A 23676-nucleotide genomic window follows, 5' to 3' on the forward strand; every position below is an offset into this window, starting at 1 on the left:
ATTATTTTACATTTTAAATCTCCCAGACTTTTCAAAAAATGAAAATAACCAATTTTTGGTTCCATCTTCCAATGACATCGCTGCCAACTTTCTTCTATTCTTTGAGAAACAGACCCCCTTCCCCTCCAAAACTGAGCATCAACCAATCCCTATCTCCATTGCACAGCTATTGCCTGTCTGTTTTGTATTTGCTCCCAAAGATACTTTAAAATAGAGGAATTGTGGTAGGAGCTGATTCCATGTTTTATTTTGTCTTACCTGCAACCAAATTTTTGCTAATTTTATTAGTTAATTTTATTCCATCTTTATTTGATAATTTTATTTGATATATCTTCATTAATGCTTTAGGTTGGCCTTTTAATACTTTTTAGCATTTTTCCAATTCATTATTTTGCTACTGACTAAATACTTTCCCAGAGAAAATTGATTAATTTTTCAGTAATAGTCTTCCTTATGTACAGCGTATTTAGAACATTTGAGCCATATTAATTTTACATTACAAAGTTATCTGTGCTTTTAAGTGATATAACCGTGATGTGCATCTTGACCAACAAAAACTTCTGAGTAACTTCCAATTGGTATGGTTTGCAGATATCTAGTAGAACTTGGTTGCATCAAACCACTCTGTGATCTCCTTACCGTGATGGATTCAAAAATTGTGCAGGTAGCACTTAATGGACTGGAAAACATCCTGAGGTTGGGTGAGCAAGAAGCAAGAAGAAGTGGCACTGGCATTAATCCATACTGTGCGCTCATCGAGGAAGCCTATGGTAAGGATGATGGCTAGAAACCAGGAGATGGACTTTGCTCTAAGCCTTCCTTGGCATGAAAGCTAGTTGGATCAGCCCCTCTCTCTCAGCTCAGCCTGCCTCATAGGGTTCCTATGGGGAACATTGGCAGGACTATTTATGCTTGCTGCCTTGAGTTGACATACAGACATGCATTAAAATAGGTGGGATGAAAATATAATAATATCCAGTAGGTTAGACTTCACTTACTTCCCATTGTTTATTTTAATCTGAATTTTAGTACAGTGTGCCTATTCTTTCAGTCCTTATCTAAAGCAGTTATTATAAACCTCTTTGCCTTCATCTTTGCTATATTCTTCCTTTTTCTTGCCTCCTATATTCCATTTCAAATAACATTTGTGTATTGCCATAGAAAAGGTTTGGTACAAATGTAAATGCGCCTTTTATTCTCAAAATAAAAACAAGATTTGAAAACTCTATTCTATTGTATAACCCAACAAAAGGTTGTGAGAGCCGTATCTTGACTTTTAAGATGTACTTGGCTACATTGGGTAAAAAAAATCATATTTGTTTGAACTGTAACATTAAGAGATTTGGAGAATATTTAATTATTTGTCTAACTGGCATCTGCAGGTTCTAAGATAGTAAAGAGAACATTAATTAATAAGCCTCAACCAACTTTAGTGCCAAAGGGACCTATAGCATCTTGAATAGCACAGAGCTAGTCTTCTTTACAATTTGCATAAGAATAAGTGAGTTCAGGCTGTCTGTTAGTTCAGTTTCTAGGTTTAGGGAAAGGCTAAAACAGAGCAACTGTATCTTCCAGTTCAAAATTTGATGGAAGTTCTTGTATTTTTTTTGCAGGCCTGGATAAGATTGAATTCCTGCAAAGCCACGAGAACCAAGAAATATATCAAAAGGCATTTGACCTGATTGAGCACTACTTTGGGACAGAAGAAGAAGACAGCAACATTGCCCCACAAGTAGATATTGGCCAGCAACAATACATCTTCCAGCAGTGTGAGGCTCCCATGGAAGGTTTCCAGCTCTGAAGTGCTCCTGTCTGCCATTAATGTAGAGCTCTGAGTGGTCTCATTTACTATAAATGTGTGAGCTGATTTGCTTGCTTTGCACATACACTACCTTAAACACAACTGGAAAAATATTTGCCTCTTAGTTGTAGGATGCCACTTTGGTAAGGGCTTATCTTAAATACTGAGCCCATCGTTCAGAACTGGCGCACTTCTGTAAAGATACCGTTTTTCCTGATTTTTCCTATTTTCCTAATACACTGAAAAGGTAACCCTAGAATCTCAAACAAGGACAGCGTTTCCATGTGGAGCATTCTTCACAGTCTACTGAGACTTTTGAGAGACTCTTCCTTCCCATGCATTCCTTTAGGTGCCTGCCTTGTTCAATGAATTTAAGAGAAATATTTAATGCACACTCAGAATTTGAGTGGCATTCTTCTGTGCGACAGCCTGGATTCCTGTTAATTTATAAGCATATATGGTTAGAATTATCCTATTCCCTGCAATCTATGAATACTTTTCTCCAGGTTCTAGGAATATTGTTAATTGTCAGCAAGCTGATTTCATTGCTCCCATTTTGACTGCATAGGATTTGGAGTTGCTCACTTTCTTCAATGCAGACAGAATCAGCTCATCCTTCTATTAAAAATATAGCACTTTCTTTGACATGTCCTAAATTGTGCCATTGATAGAGAAAATCTACCAGTCTAAATTAGTGCTGTCTCCTAAAGCATACTTTCACATCCTCACTAGCACAATAGTGAAAACTTCCAACTTAATTTTTTGTACAGCTCCATCACACAAAGCTGTATCTAGGTGGTTAATATTCTAAATTATTGATGCTATGGTAGGATACTTGATCCCTGATTTGCATCTGCTTTCACAAACTGAAGTTTCTAAATCAAATCAGACAGATTGGTTATTAGTAGTTTCGTTACAAATAGCAGAAACAATCTGCTCTGTATAATAGATGCCAGCACACCCAAATAATAATGTTTCACATTAAACTATAAGCACTTCAGCTGTTTAACACTCTTGCACCTTTCATCTAATTTTCAACACAACTGTCTCCAATGAAAAAGTTGTACTTCAGCCTCTGCAGCAGCTAAGAGATTCCATTTCTTGAAGAATACCCTTTGGGTAAGATGATGTTGGGGTCTCTAATAAGCTTGGATTTAAGGCCTTGGAAATGAATACCAGTTGCTTTGATCTTCTACATTCATGTCCACTGATCTTGATAGCATAATATAATTATTTCAGGAGTGTTGTCCTATGAATGAATTAAGTGGCATTTTCATTCAGTTTAACTTTTCCAAACATACCTTTGTTTACAATTCACAAAAGAAAACTAGCACCACCTACAACATATTATGTCAAAGTCTGATCCGTAACCTGTATCCCACATAGCTTCTATTGATATCTGTTCAGTAGCCACCTCAATTCAAATTACTGTATTCTCTTATGCTGAAGGTGCACCATGGGTTACAATGCCAGTTGAATTTCCATATTGTTTGATCTTAGGATTTTAAAAATAGAGCTAAGATGGCTAGGATGGTACATTTTGCAATAAACTAATTGTCCATTTTGTTGATTGTCCAGATTGTTGGACCCCAAGTGAGAGAAAAATATTATGGGCTCATGCTAATTGTTGTCTACGTAACATGTTTGACTCCAGATGATGTGACAATCATGTTTCCTGATTGGCTAGGATTGGTTTGGGAAGAGATCCCCATTTTTAACACCAGAAATCAGATGGGTAAAATAATCTGTTACACATAGGAAAGCAAGCAATATGCAGCAGGGGTCTTCAAACGTGGCCCTTTTATGACTTGTGGACGTCAACTCCCAGAATTCCTCAGCCAGGAAGACTGGCTGAGGAATTCTGGGAGTTGAGGTCCGCCAAGTTTGAAGACCCCTGATATGCAGTTCAAAATTAAATGAGCAATCTTTAACAATATTTTTAATTTTATATAATTTTTTCTTAAAGAATGGTAGAAACACTGATGAAAAGAAAAGGCCATTTCATTTCCACAAGGATTTTTTTTGTGGCTAGGTTTTTAAAGGGTAAATTACTGACTACATGTCATTTCTATATAATATGCTTTAAATCATGTACTTTATTGCATAGTTGTTCTAGAGAGAGGAACTACATATTTTGTAAATTAGCTTCGATGAAGTGTGTATGTGATACTGAAACATCACGTACACCAGTACTAATAAGTGTGTGCATATTTAGCTTGTACATGCACATACATACACTTCTGGGACAGTTGCTAATGTGTATGTATATATGTATATTTACACAAACTTCACAGTGGAAGTTTTTCTCTGAAGCTCCTAGAACAATAATGGTGCATTGGTGTTTCTTCTAGTAAATAATGACAGTTCTCTCTTTAAAAGGGTGAATTAAATCATATATTCAAATGAATGGACTGTGTATGTGTTTATAGAAGAGCTAATTAGATTTTTTAATATAGGTGAAATGTAGAAGTAGACTGTACAGTCCAGAGTTGTATAATTGAAGTATTTTAGATAGCCGAGGCTGCAAAATGTTACTAGTTATGTAACCTGTTGAAGGTAGTTCTTTGGGGGTTTTTTATGTGGAGCAAGGTGAGGAGATAAACTCCTGAAACAAATGTCAATACGTTTCAGGTGTGCACTGGGTGGATTGAATGGAATGTGAGAGGACTGTAATTATTATGTTGTCTTAAAGTGATTCAGAAAATGGGTGGGGGAGCTTGGAAAGATCTTTTTTGAAGTGCTTGCTTGTAAACCTTTTGTGTAGGTAACAGGGAAAGCCAACACTGGATTTAGTATCTTATTTACATATCCAGTTGTAGTCACAAGATTTTTGGCAGTAGCAAAGATTCCTCTAATACCTTTCTGGCTTGGCTGCCTGGGGGAGGGGAGATGGCATGGTTCTGTAAGAGTGGCAGGTGCATGTTCATGCACAGCTCCATTTGTGCAAGTGGAGCTTTGTGCACTCACACAAGTGTCTACTGCTTGCACGAGTGCCCACCGCTCACAAGTGGAGTTCCGCATGCTCGCCTGTCACTTTTGTGGCCCAGTTCCAAATGGGCTGTGGCCTGAGAGTTGGGGACCCCTGCTCTTAATAGTTCCAAGGTAGGTCAGAAGAGTGAAGGAAGATGAGTGTGGAAGGCAGAACTGTTCTTTTCCTTCCATGATAGCCTGTACTTTGCCATCACTTCATGAATTCAGGGCCAATTTCAAAAATTAAGGCTATCCTTCTTCTATTATTCTACAGTCCTCAACTTACAACCACAGTTGGGACCTGAATTTTAATAATTGCAGTTATATGTCAAGATACCACATCACTGGGCCAAATTTTTAGAACATTTTTACAGTCATCATTTAGTGAATCGTAGTTTTAAGTCTGAATCCATTGTGCAGAAAAGGTATTTTTTGCTGGAAATTCAGTCTTGTGACCATCGGGGTGATGTTTTGCAATGGCCGGAAGTGCTGTACAGATCATAAAGCACCCTTTCTGAGAATGTTGTAACTTTGGTTGTTAAACAACTGATCCTTAGTAGAGGACTACCTGTAGCTTGAACCTGAATTGCAGTAGACATTTTCAACAGAAGAATCTGGTTCTGCAAGTAAGCTTGACCAAATACTACAGAACATAGTATTATTCAAGTGAGGAATTAAATTTCATAAAATGTTTTCTTTTTAAGAAAAATGTGTAAATTTTTAAAGAAAAAATTACACATCACTGACAAATCCCCAAAATACAACAGCAGATTAATTTAGCATTAAGGCAGATGAGATGATCTTTGTCATATTTTTGGGGGAAATGTCAAGTAAAATGATGAGAATTTGAATTTCAAGTTGCTATCCAGTTGCTAGAATGTCATTGCTAAGTATGTATGGGCAGCACTATGGTTAACGTAACTGCTGAACTAAATCCTAAGTGAAAACAGTTACTAACCTGCAGTTTAGCACTTTGGATGTTGCCTTATGAAATGCATTATCTCTATACTGTATTTTTCCATGTATAAGATGCTATTTTTTCCTGCAAACACCCTGTTCAAAAATCAGGTGCGTCTTACACAAGTGCAGCATGTTATACACGGAAAAATAATGGTAACCTCTGCAGCCCAGGACATGCCTGTGTGGGTTGCCATGCTGCCTGGTGTAGGTGTCAAGCCCCTGTGGGCTTGCCACTAATGGGAGGGGGGAGGGGGCAAGATCGTCGACCGGCCGAACTTCTGGATTTGCCGGCTCAACTGTTTGGTGCTCGGCCGAACAGCTGGTTAGCGTGGAGAAATTTGCATGCCAGAGCATCTTATACAAGGGTGCGTCTTATAGATGGAAAAATATGGTACCATTCTTATTAAGCACAATACAGTAACAATTTGAGCACAGGTTGCCAAGAGTATCCAACAGTGATCTGGTTATTATAGAGAATCCTTTTTGTGCCCCAGATATAGATTCTGTGCTGAATAAAGCACAGAAGAGATTTTAGTAATGTACATTTAGTACATTTAGTAATGTATGGTTCCATTAATAATGCACAAAGGACTCCAGTTCTCCTTTGATCATTTATGAAAAGTTGAGCTGCATCTTATTTTTAATTTATATTTCTTTTCTCAGTTTTTTCCTGCATTTAATTTAAATTTAATGCTTTAATTTTCAAACTTTTAAACATATCTTCTATGCATTGTACTTGGGATCCCATCTGAGTTGTATGTCACTGAAACAGCAAGGTAGGCAACCTGCTATTAAGGTATCATTAGACAGCTGATTGTCAGCCATGTTCTCTGACAATCTGACTTCATTTTTAAAGAATCTTAATTAAAGTAATTTTGAAATTGGCATGCTTCAGCCCACCTAAGATCCATAGACACTTTTTGCAATGGAAAAAGACAAGTGGCTTCAATTGAGGGCTTTTTGGGGTGTATCCCCAATTGTCCATTTAAAAAAGATGAAGTAAACAATGGATGATATCATGCCCTTCCACTTTATCCTTTGTGATTGGCCATACCCATCATGGAAGTCATTTTGTGAGAATGCTTCCAACATGCTTCCTCCCCCATTTGTTCTGCTACTGCATAATTCTGAAATGTATTTGTCCTGAATCTCAGATAGGAATTCATCTTCATGGGTGTTCATTCTTTGGCATTTGGGTGTGATTTTTTTTTTTTGTACTATTCCACAAGACATTCCATGGTACAGGTAGTCCTCAACTTACAGCAGTTCATTTAATGACTGTTCAAAGTTACACCACCACCACTGAAAAATGTTTTTCAAAGTTACAACCTTTTGCGGCATCTTCATGATCATGTTGTCAAAATTCAGGTGCTTGGCAACTGGTTCATATTTATGACCATTGCACTGTCCCCAGGGTCACGTGGTCACCTTTTGCAACCTTCTCACAAGCAAAGTCAATGGGGAAGCCGGATTCATTTAACAACTGAGTTACTAACTTATAAACTGCAGCAATTTACTTTACAACTGTGGCAAGAAAGGTCGTAAAATAGGGCAAAACTCATTTAAATGTCTCACTTAACAGAAAATTTGGGCTCAATTGTTGTAAGTTAAGGACTACCTGTATTAGAAACTGTATTGGGTATTACCAACTTTCCTCAGTCAAGATTAATATTAAAACCAATGTTCAAAACAGGCTTTTCTCAACTCTTCTTACCATAGTTCATCTCCCCATCCATTGACCTTACATTACAAAAAAAAATGAAATATGACCTTTCCAACTGATGCTACCTGCTTTGCTTTTAATACTGTCAGCTATACTTCCATAACTATTGGGCAAAGCTGGTTCAACACCAACTCTGCACATGCTGTAACTACAAGGTTAAGATTCAATGCTATTACCAGCCAAGTAAGATACACAGTAATATCCAATTTAATACTTAGATGAAAAACTCAAACTTTAGTAGCAACTTTTGGAATGGATCTATGTTTTTAAATTCCAGCCTTTTGCATCTTTTCAAATGTTCATTTAATAAGAAAAATGAGTTCCCATTTGAAATAAATATTGGCATGAGCAATATTGGGAAGCAAGTAAAAGTGTGCTGTACGATTTCTTAAGGTTTTCATATTCTAGGTAGCTTTTGGATAGCTGCTGTTAGATTATTGTTTATTAAATACCATGCATTTCTTCAAATGTCAGGAAATGATTCCTCATTTCTTAGGCTTATGTCAGTTCAGTATTCTGGTTTGAAATTAAATCACACATCACACTTATTTCATGAAATGGAAAAAATGCCCAAGAGTAGAAAATACTTTGGATACAATTGCTACATCAGTCAGCCACAATTAATAAGACATACTAAAGGGACACAACTTGGGAATATAATAACAAGGTAAGTACCATTTACTGCTTCTTTAAATTTATATTTAAAATCAGATAAGTGGGAATACGTTATGAATTATTTTACCATTCATGCGTATGTTACCCAGTTCAGATGAATTCAGTATCCTGGATAGATCCTTTTATTGTTAGAGCAGGGTGTATTTCACAGGTTACATAGATTTTTAATACATATCCAGCATCCAGGATTTAAAGAAGCATTCTAATACAAGATTCAGCCTTTCAAAAACAAAAGGTGCTTTTGTTTTAGTTGGAAATGGGAGTCTTCATGAGAAAGGATGAAAATTTTAGAAGTATTGAACTATAAATTCTCTTTTTGAAATGTGAAAAATGAAGTAAATGTTTCTCAAGTTGCTCTTCCAATTCATGATGAAAACCAGCTTTGCACACCGACAGTTCTATCCACCTTTTTGATCATGGCTTGGCAGAAGCACTTTCAACAGCCTCTTCTATCTGCTCAACACTCGTGGTCATATACCGTAGTGATCTATATTTTTGAACATCCTGCAGAATGACCATAACATGGAAAGTAAGAGACAGTTAATTCTGTCATTATTTCTACAGCATGACAAATAGAAGCTTTAATGTTCACTTATCTGTAATTCTTAAAACATCTCTAAAACTGGAGTGGACAGAAGATAGATCTGGATATATAGTTAGATTACTGGATAACAAGAGTAAATCAGCAAACATTTCAGAATTCTCCAAAGCACCAGAGGGCAAGACAAGAAACAATGGTTGGAAACTGACCAAAGAGAGAAGCAACCTGGAATTAAGGAGAAACTTCCTAACACGGAGAACAATTAACCAGTGGAACAGCTTGTCTTCAGAAATTGTGGGCGCTCCATCACTGAACGTTTTTAAGAAGTGACTTGTCTGAAATGGTATAGGTTCTCCTGCTCGAGCAGGGGGTTGGACTAGAAGACCTTCAAGGTCCCTTCCATTTCCTATTAAGAGCAAAAAATAACTGCTTCCTAAAACAGGGCTTTTCAACCTTTTCACCCATTGTACCGCTTTTAGGATAGGACAACATCCGAGTACCACCAGTTGCCTAGCAAGGTGTCAAAAACTTGATCACCAAAAGGAAAAAAAAGTGATGAAGTACAGATAGTACTCGACTTACAACAGTTCGCTTAGTGACTATTCGAAGTTACAATGGCACTGAAAAAAGTGCTCCCGGAGCCACAGCTGAACAAGTCACCTGCCTGCCTGCCCAGCGGCGCTCTTCCTCCTGTCCCAAGGTTTTCATTGTGAGCATTTCTGTTGAGGATTGACAGTGGGGGTGTTTGATTTTTATTCCCCCCGTCTGCTGGGTGGTTGCAGAAGGTTTTGGTCACTTCACATGACCCTGGGACGCTGTGACCATCATAAATATGAATCAGTTGCCAAGCATCTGAATGTAAATCACAAGACCCTGGAGATGCTGCAACATTCCAGCTGATCGGCGCTTCTTCTGGACTCAGAAGCACCAGAATCAGCGCTGAGCTCCAGGTGGAGCCTGGTGCTGATCTTGGCGTTTCCATTAAGCCCTGACAGCCCTGCAGCTCCAGCCATCTCTCGCTCAGCCTTGTGCGGTGCTGCCACCGGTTCAGCTCATTCCCCTCCCCCCTACCACTTTTCTAGGATAGTTATGTACCACCTGCCAGGTGCCAATGTACCACAGGTGGTACCTGTACCACTGGTTGAAAAGTCCTTTTCTAAGGATATACATGTCTATAATTCTACAAGCCTGAAATCTGCAACAGAAGAGAGGAGAGTATCCTATGTTCTACTGGGTTAGTCCTTCATGTTCAAGTTTGTATCTCTTCTGGAGGTGACTCTGGGCAGCTTACAAACATTAAAACCAGAAACATTAAGAACAATAGTATAAAAGCAATCATACTAAAAATTGATTAAAGGGGGGTAGAAAGCATAACTACGGGGGGGGGGGAGTTGGTCTTTAACCACTTCCACAATGCCCCTGTGCTGAGGACCCAGGCATGCTAGTAGAGCGAGGTCTTCAGGCCCTCGGGAAGGTCAGGAGGGTCAGTGCAGGTCTCACCTTGGAGGAGGTATGAAGTTCCAAAGGGAAGGGTCCACAGCAGAGCAGTGTCTTCAGGATCCCACCTGTTGGAATTCTTTGGATGACAGGATCCATAGTATGCCCTCTGCTGGCATGGTTGGGGCGAGCCAATTTAATTGGGGTGAGGCAGTTCCTCAGCTGGGACCCAAGCCATACAGGGCTTTAAAAGTAATAATCAACACCTTGAATTGCAGCCAGAAGCAAACCAGCAACCAATGAAGCTTGTGGAGTGGCAGTATAACATGGGCCAACTGAGGTTCCCAAGAACTGCCTGCACTGTTACATGCTGCACCACTTATAGCTTCTGAATACTCTTCAAGGGTAACCCCATTAGAGTGCATTGCAATAGTCCAGGTGTGAGATCACTAGGGCTTGAGTCACTGAGTGCAGGGACTCCCGATCCAGGAAGAGGTGCAACTGGTGCACAATGCAAAGTTGGGCAAAGACACTCCTGGCCATGACTTGGAGCACAATTCGAGAGTCCAGGAGAACCCCCAAGTTGTGCACTGGGTCTGGGGTAATGCAACCCCATTCAGAACTAAATGTGTTACCATGCACCCAACGTCATTTGGTCTTGCCAGGGTTCTGCTGAAACTGTTGATCCCCATCTGGGCCCCTCCTCACTGCAGGGCAGCAGCAGCATCACTTGGGTCACCAGGGGTGGAGATGTAAAGTATGTGGTCTGGAGTTCTTTGGACAAATGACGGATACAATAACATTAATCAAGCTGTTACATATATAAGGAAGAAGGCACCCAAGGGGCTCATTGGGTATTGTTTAGGATAGATGACTGACTGACTGATTTGATTCATTGGCTCACACAAAGTGTTTCCTACTGCATGGAAGATGTTTAAACAAAAGTCAGAAAATAATGCAACCCTATAGGACAGTTGCAGATTGATTGGCAGGAGCTAGGAGTCACATTTTTGTGTCAAGCACTACAGAGGGTCTTCTCCACACTATTTTCAATGAGCTTTGAAATATAATTGAATAATGGGCAATCCATTAATACTTTTGTTTCCACTTTCAACCCTGTAACAATTTTATACTAACCTGTTTCCCTATCAAAACTGCAGATACAAAACCAATAAGCAGGATAGCCATTCCGAAGTAGGCTACCTTCACACGAAGCTTGCTTCTTGATGCACTCATTGTCTTTGCCCTTTAAAAAGCAATCATAAGGTTATCTCATGGAAATAGGGAGCCAGGGAAATAGCTGTATTGCACGTAAGATCTTGAAGTCAACTCTCCCATGGTTTTAGCTTACACTTAATTTTTACTTGTTTAATAGTTTAAAACATTTGCTCTGTTTTTATTGTGCTTTACCCAGAGTCGCTTTCATGAACTGCATGGCCATTTAAATTAGAATGATAAGAACCTAGATGCTTACACATTGCCAATTTTCAACAAGAAAAAATATCATATCTTATCTACTGGATCATATCTTGCAATTCTAGTTGTCTTTTTTGCATACTGATAGCTGGCTAAACAATACATTTGAAGAGACTACAAAGATGAGTGATTGAAAAGCAATCATACTTCCTGTTAAGTACAATAGGATGTTTGCAATTTCCTATACAGACTTATGAGAAAAGATGAAATAGCAAATTTGCATGACAACAGCAATGACAGTGAAACATAAGGGATAGGCTTGTACTAAGAAAGTTAGGAACAGTGGACAACTTTCTCCAATCTGAATGTGATTCAGATGTATGAGCTTCAAATTCCAGAATTTCCATTGCTCATATGAACTAAGGAAAACTAAACATCTGGAGTGAGAAGAGCCTGAGAAAAGCTAACAGAGCTTACTGAATCAAACCTACAATTACTCTTTAGTTCAGCATCCACAGTTTTACAAGAGCTTTTCTGCAGACAAAATATGTCCTCTGAACAAGACATTCCATTTAGCTGAAAACAGACATTCTCATCAAATTTACAGAATATAGAATAACAGCTGGAAAGGAACTTGGAATTTTATTCCAACCCCCTGCTCAAGCAGGAGATTATACCTATACTCTATTGAACCCCTCTTCTTTGTGACAGCCTCTCAAATATTAGAAGACTGCTATCATGTCATCTCTAGTCCACTTTGTTAGACTAGTTCTTGCAATTGTTCACCATTCACATTGGCCTCCAGTCCCCTAACAATTTTTTATTTATCAAATTTATAAATTTTATATACAAAATTATATTTTTTTCTTTTTAAAAAAACCATTATTTAAGCCGGTGGTCTACCACTAACTTTCAATATCATAAGTATTATACAGAAATATTCAGCCTTATTTGGCCTGAAACAGATGACAATCCACTTGACTGGATATCCCAGAGGTCATGATTTATAAGTCTCTTATGTTTTATAAGCCTCTGTATCTGAACTAAACAGACAAACTTTTTGGGTAGTTCCTCATAAAGAAATGACTTAAGTATTTGGTGTGAGTTTCCAAATCACAGGCAGTAATTCTGTTCTACTCTATATTTGTCAGACTATACCTAGAGTTCTGTGTCAAGCTTTGGACAAACAGTACTTCAAGATTCAAACAAATTGGAACAGGAAGAGGGAAAAGTGGTCCTAGAAAGAGAGATTGGAGAAACGGGTTTAATCTTGAGAATTTCGTGAGGATATGATAATATTCTTCTAGTTCTTGATGGAAGTATTTTGTAGACAAAATCATTATCTACTATCCAGACTGCAGTTTATAGAAAAATAATCTTAAAGCAGATTATGTTTGAATGCTAGGGGAAATCTAATGATAAATAGATTTAAGACGGATTGCCTGTGGAGGTAATGGATTTTCCCTTGATGGACGCATTTAAGCAGCAACTAATCAATATTTGTTTGGAGATATTTTCATTTGGATATCTGTATTACAGATATTATATAATTTTAAAATTGGTCCTGGATGCAAATTATGGAAGCTGTAATCCTAACTAAACAGAAAAACATCAGTGCAGGAATGGCTGGTGTACATATATTTGATATTCAAAATATTTTCATCATTTAAATTTTAATTTGTTGAATATATATGCTGCAAATCCTTAACACCTGATCATGTGAGATCATTTTTGCCCAAAGAAAACAATTTTGTTGCTTAGCTAACAAGATTCAGCAACTGGGAAACTACTTGTTCTTGCTGGTGTTGGGTATATTCTTATGTTGTTTGCAAGCATTCTGCACCTGTAATCTTATCAGCTTCTACCTTGAACTAAACAGATGGGTTTACATTTAGCTGTGCTTAGAGAAGAGTTACTGAAATGAAAAGTGGCAGTACATCAGATTTTAATAGGTATACTTTACACTTTATTATTTCTGAGTAAAACTCTTGGAGCAGACATGTCAAACTTGTGACATCACGTGACATCGTGCAACGTATCGGGAGAGTTTTGTCATTGCCGGCAATGGGATGGGCGCAGCTTCCGGATGATGTGTCTGGCCCGTGGGCCGGCAGTGTGACATCCATGTCTTAAGAGGATTGTTTTGTACATTTCATAAATACATATAAGAGTTAACACTGAATATGCTAAACACTGCATATTATTAAAGCATAAAACAGAGTTTTCATTTTAAAAAAGTAGTGATATTCCCCTCAAAGGAAGGAATTAGCAGTCTCCACATTCTCCAAACATTACTTAGTGGTCCGCAATTGCAGAAACTTTGAAAGTCTTCTGTAGTATGTGCTTATTGAAAGAAACATAAGCAACTTTCTGTAACTGGGTTAATTCCTAATCACTTATGATCTTAAGTGAGATTTTAAGGCTTCCCTGCTATAAAGCATTTCGTACAACTTTTAAGGGATGACCTTGCACTTTGCAAACTACATTATAGACAGCAAATTGGCTCAAATGACAGCAATTCCAAAGTCAACTTCAGACTAAAAGCTGCACCAGGGCTTCCAAGAAAGCAGCATGTTGGCTTCAGATTGCTGCTCTTGCATTAACATACCACCATTCCCCCCCCCGCCCCTGACCATCTGCCTTTTCAACACATGAAAAATAGGTATCTACTTGGTGTCAGCAACAATCATTTTTAATGGATAAAGAAAACCGAACATACGAGATGTGCTGAGGTATATCGTCTTCTTTCTTGAAGCGGCCTGACCACATCAACAGTTTCCTATCCCATTCAGAAACTTTGTGGTTGAATGGAGAGGAGGGGGCTGCAGGAGAAACAAAAGAGAAAATGCACCCACCTGAAACACCAAGGACAAAAGGCAGCATCAGAACTGAACTCCAGCATCACAGCCAAGGAGTCCCTTGGTAACAGTTTTCCTAAGGGTAACATACTTTATAGACATAGAGTACAGAATAACAGGGTGTTGTGATTCAGGGTCAGCCTGTGGGTTTGGCAGTTGGATCGGACGATTCAGAAGAGGAGGAGGGGGGTGTTGGAGAGCCTGCAGAGGACAGCCCTGAGGCTTTGCAGAGCCCTCAGCCAGGCCCCTCTCATCTGGTCACTACGCAGACCCAGCTGTGTGAGCCTGACAGCGTGGATGAAGATGACCCACAGCTGGCCCTGTTCAAGGATGCCCGACGCAGGAGGCAGTCAATCAGGAGTAAACAGAGGAAGGCAATGGGGCACCTCGGAAGGAGGCAGAGAGAAGCCACGCCTTGAACTGTTTAAAAGGGGAACGTGTGGGAGGGCTGGTTTGCTGAAGGCAACCGTTTGAATAGCTCCTGTTTCATGGTTCGTGTTTTGTTTTGCTCTGTTTGCTCTGTTTTGTGTCAATAAATTTGGCAGGCTTAGTTCCAGCCCCTTGCCTTTCTGTAAAGGGGTTGTCCCTGCCTTTTCTGCAGGGCCGGTAGTAGGCTGGTACAGAACACAGGGTTGGAAAAGACCTTGAGAGATCTTGCAGTCCAGAGGTGTCAAACTCGCAACATCACGTGACGTGTTGCAATGTATCGTGACTTTTTTCCATGGCCAGCAATGGGGTGGGCGCGGTTTCACCATGATGCACCCAGCCTGCGGGCCAGCAGTTTGACACCCCTGTTGTAGTCCAACCCCGTTCAAGCCAAAGATCCCATACTATTCTGCACTAATGGCTGTCCAGTTTCAACAATGAAGACAGCTTTAGCCCACCATGAAGAGAAGCAACTGTACAGTTAGCATTCATTCTCCACTCCGATGTGATAGCAGAAGCAGATATTTCACTTCTGTGACCCCCAGATTTCCTGTCTTTATTCCTTCCTTCATTGTTCTCTCCTGATATTCAGGTCAAATGGATATTTTCATGGCAGCCTTTTCTAGAGAGCTGGATGTAATATATCTGAAGTAGGATAATTTGACCTCATCATTTGTGCTTCAAGTGAGAACTCTGGGTTGACTTCTAGTTTTCTTGCTGTCCATGGTACTCACGACCAACACCAAAGATCAAAAGCATCAACAATCTGCCTCTCCTGCTTCAGTCCAATTTTCACTTCCATATAGTGTCACAGGAAATATCATGGCTTGGCACTAATTAAGCTCATTTACAATCTTTTTTTTTGCCATGGTCACTAAGTGAATCACTGCAGTTAAGTGAATCTTGCAGTTCTTAACTGAACCAGCTTTCCGCATTGACTTTGCTTGTCAGAAGCCTGGTAGGAAAGTCACAAATGGAGATCACATGACCCTGGGATGCTGCAACCCTTGCAAAGAAATGTTGGCTGTCAAGTGCCCAAATTTGGATTATGCTCCTGTGGGAATACTGCAATACTTTTAAGCGTGGGGAGCAGTTACAAGTCACTTTTTTCACTGCCATTGTAACTTCAAACAATTGCTAAACAAATGGTTGTAAGTCAAGGATGACTTGTATATGCTGGAAAATCAGTATTCAGTACTGCGATCACAAGCAGGTAGTTTTTCAAAATAGCAGACAGATCTCCCAGAAGGAGAATGCAGCCAGCACTGTTCTATCATCAGCGGTGGGTAATTCCTTGGAAAAACTCTGCAAGTCACTCTAACCCACTCTTTCTCAAACTTGGTAACTTTAAGCTATATGGGCCAACTCCCAGAATTCCCCACCAAGCTTAAACTTGCCAAGGTTGAGAATGACTGCTCTCATCATTATATCTGAATATTCAGCCATGTCTGTTGTTTTGATTCTTGTGAACCAAAAAATAGCACATGATTCCTGTGCAGTTTCATTTGATACAATAGTGGAACTGACAAATGTGCCACTACTGGCCAAGTATGCAATTCCGTGCTTCTGTATACTCATAAACTGCAATAGAATGTGTGTTTCCAGGAACAATTGGGAGAATAGAGAGCTTCCTCAGAGAGAGGCTCAGATTAAACTGCACAGTCCTGAGCTGGATGAGGGAGGGAGGAAGAAGTTCAGGGTAGTCACACCCTAGAATCTCTTAGGAAATTAGTAGGGTAGAGGGTTAAAGTTTTTCTCCATTAAGTATAAGCAAACAAAGGACTGGACTCAATTGGATTTTGCTGTGTCACAGGTAGCTCAATGCAACTCTAAGCCTTTACAAGTAGCTCAGTTATTAATTTAATTGAGAAGCTTTAATTGTTCATTTAATAATCAATGTCTCAAGTGTTCTCAGTGGCTATCCCCTTTTAAAGCAGAGAGTCTAGATTCAGGAAGCTTCACATGCTAATTGTGGCTTGCTTAAATATGATAGTATCTAGAAACTGATCATGATCAAAACAGGTACCTATCCCAACTAAGTGGTATGTAACTACACACCTGTCAATATGCTATCAATGAATAAGATTCTAGATCAAACATGAAGTGATCAATATGAAAACAACTTGAAACAATTATCATCCATAGGTCAGTTCGGATTTGTCAAAAAGTCAGATTAACCTTATCTCATATTTTGATTGAGTAACTTCCTTAATAAATTGTGGAAATATTGTACATCATGACATTCTGATTATTCAACTAATTAGACAATGGTGGAATGGCATGACAATTAAAGAAATATGTATGGCTCCAAAGCCATAACTCAATTTCTTGTTGAAGATTCCTTGTCAGACTTTAGTTTTAAGCCCTCTACTGTATTCAACATTTTTATTAATGAGCTGGCTGAAGAGTTGAAAAGAATGCTTATCAAACTTGCAAATGACACATAAGTGGATGGATTGTGAGAGAAATTTCAAATAATTAACCTCTTGAGAAACAAACCCGAGGATAACAGAATGAAACATAGACCACTAAATGCAAAGTTATGCATTCAGGAAGGAAAAATGCACAGATACTGTAGATAATGAAGAATTATCTTGTGAGGAAGTTATTGGAAAAGTGTGTTAATTACAAACTGAGCATGAGTCAATAATGGTTTGTGACTTCCAAAAAGTAAGTGAAATTTTAGACTTCATTAGGAGAAGTACAGATTGCAAAACGCAAAAAGTAATATTTTTCATTTATTCCTTATTAGTTTGATCTCATTTGGATTATTATTTTTAGTTTTGTATATTACACTTTAAAAAGAATTCAAACAAAACAGTCATTCAAAAGTCATTCAAGACAGATATTCAAAGAGTAAAAAGGATGACGAGAGACTAAAAACAAAAATTTACAAAAAGATGGTAGAAACTGGAAAAGTTTTAATTTTCAGAAGAAAAAATTGCATAAGAATCTTTCAAATACTTGAAATGATGTAATATAGAGAAGGCTACATCTGTTCTTTATTGAACTAGATCAAGTGAGACAAATTAATGGATTTAGGCTATCAAAAGGAAGATTCTGATTGCTTTCTAACTTTTATTTATTTATATATTTATAGCCTGTCTTTATTTTTATAAATAACTCAGACCAGCGCACATGCCCAATATTCTTCCTCCTCCTATCTGCTAATAGACAATTCAATATTGAAATCAATTACCCATTGATATAGTGGTTTCCCCTTACTGGATTGTTCAAGCAGAGACGTATTTATCTATTTGGAATGCTTAATTTGAATTCACACACTGAGTAAAGAGTTGGACTGTATGCCTAAGTGGCCCCTTCTTATCAGCTATTAATAGAATATTTACTCTTCCTTGATATTCTCAAATGCTTCAGTCAAGGGAATGATGTAGAAATCCAACACAGGAAAGTGCCTTTTTTTCTAATTTAATATATCCTCTTTTCCAAAAAGAGTGACACCAGACCCTTCCCTGCCATCCCAGAATCTATATACAGGGATGACTGTATATTATTGGTCCACTCTGTTCTAGTAAATTTTAAGTATGTTTAATATCTTGTTTTGACATCCCCATGTTTACATTTGTACAATATGTAAGTCTTAGCTCCATATATTTCTTGAGCGTGAATTCCTTATAACACAAAAAAGGAGCAAAAAGACCAAGTCAATTTTGAAACCTCCCTCTGACTTCCTGGAGAAGGCCAAGATTTCAGAAATGGCTTGCCCTTGCCTGCTTCCTGCAACTGAGAGAGGGACTGGCTCAAGGGCACTTAGCTGGCTTTGTCTCCAATGTGGGACTAGAACTCACGATCTCCAAGTTTTTAGCCTGATACCTTAACCACTACACCAAACTATGTTTTTTTTTCCTAGGGGGCAAATTAAAAATTTGCTCTGAATGGTTTGGGTGTGAGAATTTGGTACATATATACAACTTCCTAAATTGGAGTTTTTCTTTCTGCATTTAACAGCTTTGAAACTGAGGGAATAGAGCACACAAGGTAGTCATCTACTGGCTGTGTTCATCCAAAAACATAATCCATGGTCCATCTAACCAGAACAAACCACAGTTATATGGATTGACAGACCATCAGGCTATAAAAATCATGGTTTGCTATCAGCGGTTGAGTTCACATAACGTACTAAGAAAGAAAAACAAGCAATCACATTTTGGTTCACCATACTGTGTGAACCCACAGATGTGTCAACTTCCATTCATACTCTTTACGCCCTTAATATTTTCTCATTTGTTCCAAGTTAAAAGCCTGATCGAACCCAAATTTAATTACAACACAGATCTTAGTAGAAATAGAGGGCACGAGTTCCTGGAAACGCAGGCTATTGATCTCACAAATAAATCAAACTCTCCAACTCTTTGAATAAGCACCCGACTGCATTTTGGGGCATCAATCTACACCATGTGGATTGCTTCCCAACGAAGCATACAAAGGATTCGTCAAGAAATTATGAAGGCTCGACTTTACCTGCTTCTTTGAAATGTGGATTTTTTCCATCGGCCTTCACAGTTTTGCAATACAGTCTACTGGTTATCGAATACGGTGTTTTAGCAGGACGTGCGACCGACAAAATGCGTTTGTCCAGCCTCCTGACAATTTTGCCTGGACGAAAAAGAAACAGCCTTATTAAATTAACAACGAGAAAACGATAAGTAACCCATCGCTTGGCTTCCGATTCCTCTAGCTCAGGGGTCGGCAACCTCGGCTCTTTTATGACTCGTGGACTTCAACTCCCAGAATTCCTGAGCCAGCATAGCTGGCTCAGGAATTCTGGGAGTTGAAGTCCACGAGTCATAAAAGAGCCGAGGTTGCCGACCCCTGCGATCGGGGACAGTTCACGAGACCGAGCGGAAAAGAAGGAGCTCCGTTTAGGAAGGCGAGAAAACCTAAAAGCTGCCTGGCAGCCAGCAGAAGCACCCACCGACAGCCAGCGACATGATCACGCTTCGCCCTTGGATTTCCGCGGCCCGACTCTCGGTTTCCGGCCCTTCCGCCCTCCTGGTCCAGCCCTTCGAGCCAGCTTCTTCGCGCACTGGCTCGATGGCACCGCTTGCCTCTTGCCGAGCGGGAGAGGTTGGCTGGCTGAGGCCGACTAGCGGCACCAGCGCGAACTGCAAATAAAAGCGAGAGCGGAGTGCGGGGAGAATGATTGCTTCTTAGAATAATACGGATTTCTGCTGCTCGCCTCTAGTCTAGAAACTATTTTTATCTTAACTTTAATGTGATGAAATGTGTTCTATTGAAGGGCTGGAAATAATTTTCATTGCCCTTCTGATGCTTTCCTACGGTTAATTCATAGTTTTCTTTAATATGCCAATGTGTTCTGATAAAAATATCAACATGTTTACATTAGTTCTTTCACTGGAAAAGGTAAACTATATGCTGAATAACAGTGGAATGCTAGAAAAATGGCCCTAAAATATAGCCTTGCTTTTACTGAGGCTAGAATGATGGATCTAGCCTGGACAGAAGGGACCAATAATAAAACTGGGATTGTAATTGTTGAAAGGAAAATCTTCATCAGGATCCAGTCCAAGCCAGGAATAAACAAAATGGAGACTGCTTTAGAAAGAAGGTTGTAGTTTATTGAAGAGCAGAACCACAAAACATGAGGCTCTGGAGCAACTGACCACATATTGCTGGGAGTGGTGGCTTTTTATACCTTCTTGGGCGTTTGTGTTTGGAGTCGTTCCTGTGGCATGAACTTTGGACCTGAGGTTCAGTGTGCCCTTTTGGTATTCTGATGGTGGTGGGTTAATCCTATTATATCCTCAAGGTCATGTCCTGTTTCCCTGGGGCTGGGGCTAATGACTATGTCCTGTGTTGGATGGGTGAGGGTTGCTGGTTCTAGGGATCTTTGTCTTTCTAATCCCATCAGCTCTAAGATTCCTGGCTCCAGTCTTTCTTTCTTTCACTCTTTCTGAAAGGATTATCAAATCTACATTTCTACAGACTTGGCTTCCTGAGTTTCTGGCTGGGGGAGAGTGAGAGGTTTCTGCCTTTTAATATTCCCCAAAATATTTATTTTTCAGGGGGGTGGGGATTGTCTTTCTACAATCCCCCCTTTGTGCCATATAAGTGTGGATGACACACTTTTATTGGCACGTGGTTAAAATTTGAGCTGTCACGGAGACTTGATGGGTGTTTCTATTGGGGCTCCAGGATGTGGGGAAACAAGTTTTTAAACTGTTAATGCAGAAAGGGGAAGACACTAATAGAGGCAGCAGACAAAGATCCCTGCAGCGGCTTCCAAAAGGGGAGCCTTTCAACCCAAAAAGGTCTAAAAGTCAGGGCAAAAGTTCTGTTAGGTGGAAAAGAAATTTATAGTGTCTAATATTCTGTGACAATTATTTTTACATGTTGGATCTCACTTTGAGCTTCCAGTCAGGTTTGCACATGCCTCCCAAAATTCTTCACAGCCATGTTTTGCCTCAGTACATAATTACTGGCTGCCCATTTTCAAGGGTTATTTCCTGCCTTAGCTCTTAGTTTAGTGCGTCCAGGTTTGTGATGTCCAGTTAAGGTTAACCGGTGTGCAAGCCAGGCTATTAATATTTCTTAAATTGCACACAGTGAGCCCTAAGACTCCCACTATGAATCCACCAGTGCAACATATTCAGGGCTTCGGTCTGGAGATCTCTTTCCTGCTATCTCCTCAGTGAAGGCATATGAATTGCAAATCATCTGAGGGGGCCTGGTTCCCTCCCCCTTGGAATTTTCAGGAAAATATGCATGCAAAGGCCTTAGTGGTATAGAGCAAGAACCAGCTTTACATGGAGGTAGGTGAAGGGAATAGCCTCAGTGTGATTCTGAATGGGGGTGTGTGTGTGCATGTGTGTGTGTGCATGCAGCTACTTCTACAAGACAGGCAATACAACATCCTGGATAGTTTTTCCTCCTACTAGACAGAAATCCAAGGTGTTCAGGATTTGCTTTGCCAACCATCCCCAAATGCCATCCCTCCATGGTTTCAGGCAAAGGGTGAGCCAGCGAACGGTCTGTTTGGCAGCGATGTGTTTTCAAGCGAGCGGCCTGTTTGGTGAGTGGCCTGTTTTTGGGCGAAGGGTGAGTTACCAAGCGGCATATTTGGTGAGAGGCCCGTTTGACGAGCATTGTGTTTTCAGGTGAAGGGTGAGCGAGTGAGCTGGTTCATGCCACAGGAACAACTCCAAACACAAAAGCCCAAGAAAGTATAAAAACCCACCACTCCCAGCAACATGTGGTCAGCTGCTCCAGAGCCACATGTTTTGTGGTTCTGCTCTTCAATAAAGTACAACCTTCTTTCTAAAGCAGTCTCCATTTTGTTTATTCCCAGCTTGGACTGGACCCTGATGAAGATTTTTCTTTCAACATAATAGTCCATTCAAGTTGGTCATCACCCAGAATTAACAGTTTATAGTGACACAGCATTCCTAGATTGGACAAGTCCCCTTACCTACCCTCTATGTTACTATAAGAATCTGATGAATACCTTAAATGCCTGCATTGTAAGTAAACATTTTTCTCATTTTTCCATTACAGAGAATCACAGAGCCCATCCTCATTTGCACCTAAATAAAATACAAATATGCCCTGGCAGCATCTTATTTCTGCCATACCCATGAAAATAATACCACTGGTAACATCTTCTCCCCATCCCCATGAGCAAGCTTAAAAAGTCCTTTGTCACCACTCCCTCCTTCAAGCCAATGGGATCCAACAACAACTATAAGGTTTATTTGTGTAAGATACCTTTCACTCCCTTTTACATCAGAAGAAAAGTCAGGTGACCAGGACCAAGCAGCATTTATTGGTTATTTCAGCTGATATATCTCCTCTCCTCTGAGTCCTGATCAATTTCATTTGTTCTCATAATACTGTTGTTTCCTTACAAAGTTGGATTCAGTAGCTCTAAGACACTGGTCTACCCCAGCTGCAGCCCTATAACTTTTGCCTGTTTAGTGCAAAACTGAAATGGAACCATGGGCTTATGAGACTTCTCTCCATTATTTTGTAAACAGAGATCAAAAGAATCTGGAAGTTGATACCTAGAAGTTATTCTTCACCAGCTGTAAGGGTTTCATTTTTGAAAGACTTGCAGTTGGATAATTGGTGGCTGTACACTTAAGAGGAAAAATAAGGCTGGGAAAACTAATGCATAATTCCACCTGATTGTGAGTGGAATGGGGGGGGATATGTATATATCTATTATTTATCAAATTTGTATAGCTTCTCATCTCGCCATTAACAACTCCGCCATTAGCAACTCTTTGGGCAGTGCACAAGTGGATAAAAATAATATAAAACAACAGATATAAAAATATATACTATATAAAATATAGTTCCAGAATGTCAAAACAGATGGAGCTAATTTCAGAGGGGGGGAGGAGAATGTTCCATAATATGGTACCATGACAGGTATGTCTTCTGGGATGCACAAATGTAGATCTCTAGCTGATGGCATCTGTAGCATACCTTCTCTGCCAAATCTAATATAGACCAGGCTGAAATATCTGGGGATAAACAGTCCCTCAGATAATCTGGTCTCATGCCATGTAGGGTTTTAAAATGTCTGTCACAGTGCAAATCCACCCCTTATGTGCAACCTTGGGGGATTGGACGAAGACTTCCAAGATCCCTTCCAGATCTACGTTTCTAACTAAGATTGGAGAAACAGCTCCTAATTTGGGGAATTCCTCCAGCTTGGGAGATGCATCATGCAACAGAAGCAGCCTCTTTATTCAATTTGTATTGAAATAGAAATTGTGTCTCTTTTCCCTTTGTGGCCACATAGGAGTCACTGTCATTGACTCAAAGAAGGCAAATATAACTTAAAGGATGTTAGCAACCAGAACGAATTTGCTTGGGATATGGT

General features: G+C 39.6%; 2 protein-coding genes across 3 annotated transcripts in view; one reads left to right on the plus strand and one right to left on the minus strand.

Moving 5' to 3' along the window:
• The window catches only part of KPNA1 (karyopherin subunit alpha 1), a 42690-nt gene extending 40823 nt beyond the window's left edge, over window positions 1-1867 (plus strand). Inside the window, exons 13-14 of the mRNA XM_081318154.1 lie at window positions 592-770; window positions 1614-1867. Of these exons, the coding sequence (XP_081174280.1) occupies window positions 592-770; window positions 1614-1801 (367 nt within the window). The 3' untranslated portion in view covers window positions 1802-1867. The remainder of the gene's footprint in view (window positions 1-591; window positions 771-1613) is intronic.
• Window positions 1868-5990: 4123 nt separating this feature from the next.
• On the minus strand, window positions 5991-19905 carry FAM162A (family with sequence similarity 162 member A). 2 transcript variants are annotated; one of them, XM_081318163.1, is made up of 5 exons: window positions 19744-19905; window positions 19290-19424; window positions 14243-14378; window positions 11245-11353; window positions 5991-8633 (listed from the first exon to the last, which is right to left on the minus strand). In XM_081318163.1, exons 1-5 carry the CDS (start codon window positions 19757-19759, stop codon window positions 8544-8546), a joined length of 486 nt encoding a protein of 161 aa, XP_081174289.1. In that variant the 5' UTR covers window positions 19760-19905; the 3' UTR covers window positions 5991-8543. The 2 variants fall into 2 exon arrangements, with proteins under 2 accessions (XP_081174289.1, XP_081174290.1); XM_081318164.1 differs by having other exon boundaries at window positions 6041-8633; window positions 14243-14345; window positions 19744-19902.
• Window positions 19906-23676: the final 3771 nt, after the last annotated feature.

The sequence above is a fragment of the Vipera berus genome (genome assembly GCF_964194415.1).
Source record: "Vipera berus genome assembly, chromosome: 2".
Lineage (NCBI taxonomy): Eukaryota > Metazoa > Chordata > Lepidosauria > Squamata > Viperidae > Vipera > Vipera berus.

Bases quoted from the DNA above. Each gene is read 5' to 3' on its own strand.
- FAM162A (XM_081318163.1), bottom strand. The intron at 11,354-14,242 runs GTATGTTCGGTT...TGCTTTTTAAAG, and splicing joins GATATACCTCAGCACATCTC to GGCAAAGACAATGAGTGCAT. The intron at 8,634-11,244 runs GTTAGTATAAAA...GTCATTCTGCAG, and splicing joins CAGTTTTGATAGGGAAACAG to GATGTTCAAAAATATAGATC.